The sequence below is a fragment of the Chaetomium globosum genome, genomic scaffold (assembly GCF_000143365.1).
Source record: "Chaetomium globosum CBS 148.51 scaffold_2 genomic scaffold, whole genome shotgun sequence".
Classification (NCBI taxonomy): Eukaryota; Fungi; Ascomycota; class Sordariomycetes; order Sordariales; family Chaetomiaceae; genus Chaetomium; species Chaetomium globosum.
This window is the reverse complement of record NT_165977.1, coordinates 4,318,733-4,327,861: the sequence shown is the minus strand read 5'-3', so window position 1 is coordinate 4,327,861 and position 9,129 is coordinate 4,318,733. Positions and strand designations below refer to the sequence as shown.

The 9,129-nt window shown below is 58.5% G+C and overlaps 2 protein-coding genes across 2 annotated transcripts; both read right to left on the bottom strand.

Annotated features, from left to right (window-relative positions):
- Positions 1-911: 911 nt before the first annotated feature.
- Positions 912-3,288, bottom strand: CHGG_03478 (uncharacterized protein; the record flags this gene model as incomplete). The annotated part of the gene is made up of 3 exons (XM_001229993.1): positions 912-1,373; positions 1,491-3,087; positions 3,197-3,288. The coding sequence occupies 3 exons, from the start codon at positions 3,286-3,288 to the stop codon at positions 912-914; spliced, it is 2,151 nt and encodes a 716-aa protein (XP_001229994.1).
- A 2,950-nt stretch (positions 3,289-6,238) lies between these two features.
- On the bottom strand, positions 6,239-8,634 carry CHGG_03477 (uncharacterized protein; the record flags this gene model as incomplete). Its single annotated transcript, XM_001229992.1, has 2 exons — positions 6,239-7,292; positions 7,349-8,634. The coding sequence occupies 2 exons, from the start codon at positions 8,632-8,634 to the stop codon at positions 6,239-6,241; spliced, it is 2,340 nt and encodes a 779-aa protein (XP_001229993.1).
- Between the last annotated feature and the right edge of the window lie 495 nt (positions 8,635-9,129).

Here is a 9,129-nt window from a genome sequence, read left to right as displayed (position 1 = left end):
GGTGGTTTTGTGGTCAAGGGGAGGGGGCGGGTGGTAGTCGGGTTCGCGGGAGAGCTGGGAGGGGGATTTGTAGCGGCGGGTTGGGCGGTCGGTGTCGTCCATGGTGGGTTGTTTGTTTGGGGCGTGTGATGTATCGCGGCGGTGGTAGTGGTGGTCGTCGTTGTTTTTTGGTGTGGCCGAGGAATGGGATCGGAAAATCGGTTCGGCTGGTCGCCCGCTCGCAGGTTGTGGCGGGATTCTTTGTACTGGGCGATATCCCCGGTGGGCGCAATACAATGAAACAACGGCGCTGTCCGAAAGCGGCTGGGGGAGCGTAATGCTTCGTCTGGTCGGGGTGATGGCGGAGGGAAAATGCAAAGGAGAGCAGCCGCGAAGAGGCCTTGGCAGGCAAGCCTAGAAGCTATGACGTTGCCGAATTGGACTGCAGCGATTGCCTTGGCAGTGTTCTGGCGTGGCGGCATGGCCGCCGCAGGCAATCTGGCCATCTGGCAATTCACTGGGCCACTGGGCGCTTTCCGTCAGCCCCTACCAGCACTTTCACCGCAAGCAACAAAAAGTCAGACAGCAACAAAAAATTCATGGACAAGTCTCATTTATTTACTCATTTTCCCTTGCAGACTCTAAGAAATGTATCCCGTGTATCCAGCTCACCAAAAATCATGACCGAACCGACCCAAACTCGCAACCAATTGCCTCTCGGCCAGTTTTTAGAAGGGTATAAAACGAACTAAATGGATAATATAACCAAGAAGAGCACAACAAACCCATCTCCCACTTTACTCGTTTCTCCCCAGGGTATAAGACTATCTGTACTCTCACTTCCCCGGCCCCAGCCCTCCACCATATCCACCCCCACCATAACCACCACCGCCACCACCACCACCGCATCCCCCGCCCCCGCCACCCACTCTCTAAGAGGGTCGCTGGAACCAGGCGAGCGTGGCGCAAAAGGTGTTGCGGTTCTGGCTATCCAGCGCGGCGCTCTGGCCATCGATGCTGACCATGTTGACGCTGGCCTTGGTGTTGAGGCCGAAGAAATACACCTCGCTGCCGCCCTCGAGCGATGCGATGTTGGCCTGGCACGACTCCGTCTCGAGGCAGTCCTGCGCGTAGTTGTCGAAGAACGAGTACAGGCCCGCGCCGTAAATGAAGATGTCCTTGGAGTCGACCGCCCGCACGCCCCATGCGCGCTTGCAGGTGCCCGTGGTGTCGTCCGCGCAGGAGGTGGCGAAGTCCGGGTCCGCGAATTTGGGGTTGGGCGGGAAGGGCTCGGTGGAGTCCGGGTTGGGCTGGTAGTAGGGGGTTTCGGTCTGGATGTGGCCCAGGAAGACGTTGGAGGCGTTGTTGAATTGGTAGTTGTACAGGACCGAGTGCTCCGACGCGGTGCCTCAGCCTCAGACGGGGCTCGGGCCTTCGATGAGGATGCCGCGGCCGTTGAAGATGTCGATCTGGCCGTCCTGTGCCTCGGGCTCGAGCGAGTGGTCCGCCACCCAGTACCACGTGTTCTCGAGATAGATGCCGGCGCCCGGCGTGACGTGCAGCATCATAAAAGCGCCGAAGCAGTCGGGGTTGATGGGGTTGGTGACGTTGGGGTTCTTGGCGCACTGCTCGAGCTCGAGGTTGGTGCCGCGGTACCCGCCGATGCGCGTGTGCACGTCCCAGAGAGCAGCCGAGGTCGCGGCGGCAGCCTTGAGATTCCATTCCATCATGATGGCGCCGGGTTGCGGGCCGGCGGTGCCAAAAATGAGGTCCGACATCTCGACCGTGCCGATATCGCCGGGCTTGACCGACTTGGAAGACAGGCCTGCGGGTTGTTCCTGGTCCTTGAACGTGCTGTCACCGCCGGCCAGAATCATAGGCAGAACCTCGCCGACGATCCGGGCTTCCTTGGGCACTCTGATGGTCTTGGTAACGAGGTAGGCGCCGTGATCGAAGAAGATAACCTTGGAGGAGTCGAGCGTGTCGAAAACCTTCTGGATAGCGTCGCTATCATCGGTTACGCCGTCACCCTTGGCGCCGGCCTTCTTGATGCTGATGAAATCCCCCGCCGGGACGTTTTCGTACTGTGGCTTGCTGCGAGTGATTATCTTCCCGGTCTCGCGCTGGAGGAGTACAGCTGGCTTCTTGACGACCTCCTGCGGTCCCTGAAACGCGTCGCCAGAGTTGCCTCCAGCACCCCCATAACCCCGGCCCTGGGCGAAGAAGCTGACCTTCTGGTTCCCCTCGAGGATCGTGGCGCCCGTGGCATTGTTGAAGACGGCCTGGGCCGAGCCGGTCATGTCAACGTTCTCGAGAATAAGCGTGCCGTTGGTATGGGGAGAACTGGGGTCATAGGCTGTCTTGATACCGACCGGCGTGTTCGTGAACTCGCTGTCGAGGACGAGGACGGACCCGACCGTCTGGCCGTCAGGCCCGCCGTTGGACATGTCGATCCCGACACCGCAGTTGTTGATTTTAATATCGTGGAACACCCACGCCCAGTTCCAGTTCATGAAGACAGCCGTCTTGCAGTTGTTGAAGGTCAGGTTGCGCGTGGTAAACTGCTGGTTGCCGAAAAAGCCGCCGTAATTGCCGCCGTTGAAGGTCAAGTCCGACATGAAACCACCCGAGCCGTTGTCCATGAAGATGCCCTGTTGTTTGTTGGCGTCCCCACCATCCTCGCGCATGTTGAAGACGATGTTCTGTAGGCTAGTCGCCTGCGCGACCTGCCAGTGAATGCCGGCGCCAACCTCGACGGGCATGCCCGTCAGGTCGATGACAAAGTTGCGGACTTGGCGGAAGAAGTTGTTCTGGTTCGTCCACCAGTTCTTACCGGTCGAGTCGTACGGGTCCGCGTCGATGACGGCCATGCCCGCAAAGTCGGCGGAGGCCTTAAGAGTCGGGGGGGCAAGGGCATCACCCACCAGCTGCGTGTAGTAAAAGGGGATGATGGGCTTGCTGACAACATACGTGCCGGACGGGAAATAAACGAGGGCGGGGGTCGTGGTCTGGGAGGTGCAGTTCTCGCCGCACCTGTTGCCATCGCTGATAGCCTGGTTGATGGCGTCCGTATCGTCGGCCGCGCCGTCACCCTTGGCACCGTAGTCTCTGACATTGCGGGAACACTTTGTAGTTGGCATCGCCGTTGAAAGGCGGCGACTCCGAAGCCGTTCGATGTTTGCCCATCCAAAAACTCTGCGCTTTGCCTTGTGTTTACTGCCGGGTGCCTGTGCCGGTGCCGGGCACCGCGAGGGCCGGGGACACGAGGCCCAAGGCCAGTAGGCAGACTGTGGATATCCTTGAGAGCATCGTGGTCTAGATCCAGCTATCTCCAGATGTGGGTGTCAGGTATATGGTCCTTATTTAGTTCGTTAGCTCAGCTTTCCAGAAGCGAGTTGCAAAATGAGGTTTGAGTATAGGAACGGGCTTAGGGAGCGGAAGGGGAATTGGTAACCCGGACAATGAGGATAAAGAACATGGGCAGGTATAAGTAACTATGACCCATACAGCCACGGGTCGCAAGGTGCACGCATTTTCTGCGTTTTGCGCCAACTGACAAGAGAGATGACCGGTCATGCTTATTGTTCAGAAGATGCCACTTTGGACAACAAGTGCTGGTTCAGAACAATGAACAATAGCGGGGCGGACGGGATGGGGATCGCGGTTGCCCCGCTACCTCACTCGAGGCCATTGTTCCGAGTATCTGACTTCCCAAAGGGGTAACTGAACAAGAATAGAAGAAAGAATAGAAACGAACATCAGAGGACACTTACGAATACAATTGCTCTGAACCAGCCAGAAATGCGCCCTGGCCAGCAAAGGCAGCGAATGAATGACAAACGAAGGAGAAAAGAGAGCTGGTGTGGGAGGGAACGAAGGCCGGTTGACGTGCAAGACACATCACAAGCTGTTGTAGAAACGACGGGTGTGGTCGGACGATCTTATATTGTGTCTGCCGCTGGGGTGGTGCTCGGTTTCCCGACCCACGTACCCCTTGTTTCTCGATGCAAGGTTGGGAACCCAAGTGGTGAGCGGTAGCCGCCCCGGAGATCGGCACCATATCCCTCCCTCGGCGGCTGGTTGTTCAGATGGCCCTGCGGTAAGGAAGTGACAGGCATGCTCATGGAAATGCTCCGGTGCGCTTGTTCCTGACGCTAGCCTCCCACATGCCAGTGGGGGCAGGGTGCGGTGTCTCCAGGCACAGCTTGGCAGGCCATGCGAGGTATCTGGTATCCCTCGCTCAGACCCGCTGGCAGCTCAGCATCTGTGATCGCAAAAGAAAGATGGAGTTTTGCCCTTGCTGTATTCGCTGTAATTGGCCGCGGGGGCCAGGGAGGTCAAACAAGCTCTCTGGAAATGGAGTGCTCGCCCGACCAACTGGGCCGGGAGAGTGTGGGACCACGACATCAGACGACAGAAACGAAAGGTCGGCGGGACCATGACCACAACATCAAGGGGTATATTCAGGGGGGTGTGTTCATGCAACCGCCCAACAAAGCAACCGTGTAACCGCCGCCGCTCGGAGCCCGAGAGCGCAATCGTGAATTGCTCATTGCTGAGTGCTCATCGCTGTGCTGAGTGCCAGAGCATCATATCGTATCGTGGACTGGCGTTTCCAACGTCATCCAAATATCTCAATGACTGGGTATTCGGGCGTTTCGAACGATCGCCCAGAGATCTTCTTCACAGGCATGAAATGCTGGACGGGCAAGGGAGTGGTTCAGATGGTGGCTTGCAAGTTTCCTTGGGTGAAGCAACGTTGGCTGGGGATCGCCCAAACAGAATCTTGGCACCAGGGCGCTTGGGCCAACCCATGTCGCGCAGGGGAAGGACTCGCTGCAGAAAGCGACGTTTCGAAACATGGAGTGGAGCCCCCCACAAGAAGCTCCTGTTTTTTCCCAGCCAGTCATTGCAGCTCCATCTCTGCCCCTTCCATCTCAGAGCCCCACCACTGGGGGTCGCTGCGAGTGTTTGAGATGTGCCCCCGATTTCTCCCACACCAATCGATGAGACCCCGAGTCACACTCCAGCCGCGGTGCATCACGGTGCTTGCTGGCGCGCGTCGTCCGCCGACGCCTCGCCCGTCGCATCCCGCTTGGCAGATGCAGCATTGGGCGGCGCTATCACAGACAAAGGCCTCTCTATTTCCCCTGCCGGCACTTGTTGGAGCTTGGAGAACTTGAAATAGGCCGCCAAGGGTCTTCCAAATCCAGTCGTCACGGCCCAACCTGGTGTAACAGGCCACGGACCCGTTGACTGGCACTTCGCCACAGGTTACCATCTGAGAGCTCACACCGTTACCACGCTGCGCGGCGAAGGACAAGATGCCGCCAGGCACCGCGCCTCACATATATTACCAGGGACTTTGACCCGGCACCCAAGATCCGAGCAACCTCGCTTTCACTTTCCCTGCCCGACGCCCAGGACTTTCCATGTGAAGCCCAACCTATTTCATCTCTATGTCCGCTGCTGCCGAGTCTTCCCCTGCTGCTGATCTGTGAATTAATAGTTGCCTGTTAAGCCATCGGCCCGATCATGATGTGCATATTCCAGATCATGATATATCTTATGCTGATCCATGCATCACAAAGACCACCTGAGATGCCCACAGTGCGCCAGCAGTGATGACACCAACCCATCTGCCATGTGACGATGGCTCAGCGCGTCAGCTGAATCCCGTGTCATTTTACACATCACCGTCAACCCCTTATCACACACATACCCAACTTCTTACCGCCAATCCCCATCACACATCACATCAACAGGACCAACCCCCAACATGATGCAAGGCAAATAAAACAAAATGCTTCAAATAAAACCCACAACTCTCCCAGCACCACGGATCTCATCTACAAACATGTCTGTCTCGATGCTCTGTCTAGATGCCCCCATATATGCAGGATGGATGATGCCCCCTCGTGATGCAAACCCCCGGAAATCCAACCCAGGACAGTACGCCCAACACGCCCCAACCCAAAAGTGATGGGGCAGAACCAACCCATTGATCCTCCTCCAAGATACCTGCCATCTTTCCATGTTTCCTTTTTCCTCCATAGATACCACCAACAAGTCCAAACGCCGTCTCCCTATCTGCCCAACAGAAGAAAATCTACTATATACCATCCCCCGCCCTAGCACCAACGCTCGCCAGCGAGCATCAGCCAACCAGCGCTTCCCACCTCTTTCTTGATTACCATTAACACGACTCTCACATGACTACCCAGAGATCTATCGTCTCTCTCTCCCTGCCTGTCTGTAGTCAAATATACCCAGCCCCCTGCTGCTCCTCCACCTTTACCACCAATCCCGGGGTCGGCGCGCTCTCCAGCATCTCAATGCCCTCCACGCCGGCACCAAAATCGAGGATCAAAATCTTGGGGTCCTGCCCCGAGCTCACAATCCGGCGATAGTCGCTCTTGGCGCTCAGCACCCAACTGGAATGCCACTTGGGAAAATCCAGCAGCGCCTGGCCCGTCTCCATATCCCAGACCTTGATGTCCGAGTCATAGCTGGCACTGACCAGACGGCCGCTGACGCTGTCCACATGCAGGCTGCGGACCAAGTTATCATGGGCGTCCATGGAGCGGACACACTCGCCGGTGTTGGCGTCCCAGAGGCGGATGACCTTGTCGTTGCCGGCGCTGGCGATGTAGCGGCCGTCCTCGGAGAACTGAGTGCAGGCGAGGCCCTTGGTGTGGCCGAGGAACTCGCGGATGTTTTTGCCCGTCTCGATGTTCCACAGTTTCACCTTGAAGTCGCCGCTGCACGACACGATGGTGTTGCCGCGCATCTGCACCGCGTTGACGGGGCCCGAGTGCCCGCGCAGCTGCCGCAGCAGCGCCCCCGTCGCCCGGTCCCACACGCAGATGGACACGTCCTTGGAGCAGGTCACGATGTGCTTGTCGTCGAAGACGAGGTCGAGCACCGCCGCCGAGTGGTGCCGCAGCCGCCGGACAGGCCGGTAGCCATCCTCGATGGAGTACACGATGCAGGTGGAGTCCGAGGAGCCCGTGACCAGGATGCGGTCGTCGTATTGCAGGCAGAGGATGGAGGCTTGGTGGTGCATCGACGGTGCGTAGAGGGCCGGGACGGAGGGGCATGCGCGGATTGGGGCGTGCGGGAGCCCGTCGGCTGTCGGGGACGCGTCAATATCTGGGATGGTGGCGTGGTGTAGCGGGTCGTTATTCTCGTCGTAGAGCAGCGCGCAGGCGTCGTTGACGACTTCGGGGGGGCCGATGACGAGCGTGCAGGCAAAGGTGTGCATGTCCCAGACGCGGATGGTGCGGTCGCGGGAACCGGTGATGATCTTGGATCTGGGGCCGGTTAGTTGGGGGAGAATGGCCAGTCAATCGCGGGGTAGAGAACATACTCGTCAAACTGCAGGCAATAGATGCTATCTGTGTGCCCGTTAAGATAAACCGGTCGCGCCTTGCCCTCCTTCCAGCGCTTGTCGAGCTCGGTCTTCACCCTGTAGATCTCCTTCCAGTCGTTGGTTGGCTGCACACTCGGCACACCCAAGCCGGCACCTGGCTTTACCGGCCCGCTCGTGGCGTAAGCGGTCGTCTTCTCGCGCAAGAACGACTCGCGCCAGATGTGCTGGTTTCTGATCACCTCGGACCAGCCCGAGCACACCCGGCTGGCTGTGTTCAGAGTCGCCGCATCGAGGAGCGCAAGTACCTGGATTGCGAGCTCCGTCGGCAGCTCCGAGATGAAGTCAACTTTGATGATGGCCGTCTCATCGCGGCTGAGATCGGTTCCAACATCTACGTCAGAATCCACCTCATCGCCCGGGACGTAGGCCTCCATTTCACAGCTCGTCAGGGCAATCCCGATCCCGCTCTCATGATCATCCAGCGAATCTTTTGCGAGCCATCCCGGACGCGGGAACGGCATATCCATAACATCGTAACCGTTTAGTCCATTGCAGGCAATCGCCGCCGCATGTCTCGCCGCGGCCCCGGTATTCCGCGGGATGATGGGCGGTTGCTCGCCGGAGCCGGGGACGGGAAAGGTCGGGGATTCGATCGGGTCGAGGTCGTGCTGGAATAGTTTCTCGCCATAGCCCGGGTACATCATTGGCGACTGTCGGTGGAAACTGGCCCTCTGCCGAAGGCGGTGCCAACCCGCGTGTGAGGTCGTCGGGCGCGGGGCATGGTGGGAGGAGCCGGCGAACTGGGGCCTCGCAGGCCGGCCATCGGTATCGAAGGTCGTCGTAGCCGGGACCGAGGTCCGTCTGTGAATGAATCCCTTCACCCCTGTCTTGAGCGAGACTGAGGCCCGGCGCAACATTCGCTTGAAATTGCCCTCTCTCGGGGCCACAGGCGGGAGGAGAATATCTTCCTGCCCGCCGGACCCGTGGCTCTTGCTCTTCTCCAGCGACAAGTCATAATATCCGGATTCCATACCAGGATCGATCAGCGCCGACTTAGGGCGCTGTCGCCACGGAAGGGAGACACTCATGCTTCGTAGTCGGGAGTGCGGGGGGTGCACGTTGTAGGATTGGACTTGCAACGACGGCCCGGTGGGCAGCGCGGCACCAGCGTCGGAGAACATGGCTTCCTGTGCGGGAACCCAGTCTTGCATTTGGACAATTCTGCGGGCGCTCGACTCGGAGGGAGTGGAAAGTGTAGCGGAAGTCGAGCCGAAAGGGGCCATGGTCGAATTTGTACAGGCTGGTGTGTCGTGCAGGCAGTTGGCGAGATATCGCCCCGCTCGCTCGCACGTCGACTTTTCAACTCGAGGCCAAGAACCTCCTACCCCTTTTTTTTTATCGTTTCTGACACGGCACTCCCTGCTAACGTCGAGAGGCGATGACGAGGACGGGCGATCCAAAAAGCGAGAGGCGAGACTTTCAGGAACCCGACGGCATCGAATTGATACACGCAGGGAAGGCGGTGGAGACCGGGGAGAGCGAGCGAGAGTTGGGACTGGCGCAGCTGACAGAAGTTTGTTGCGGAGCAGAGGGGCGAATGAGAAGAGAAAAAAGACGGGCACGAAGGCGGAGTGGGATGGCGGTCCGGTTCGTGGCAACAAATTAAAAGCCAAACTGCAGAAAAAAAGAATGTATTCGTCCGCCGGATTGGAAGGGTTGGGGCGATTCTCACAATTCGCTCGTGCGCCCTGAAAGAGTGAGTTCTCTTGGTGTGGAGG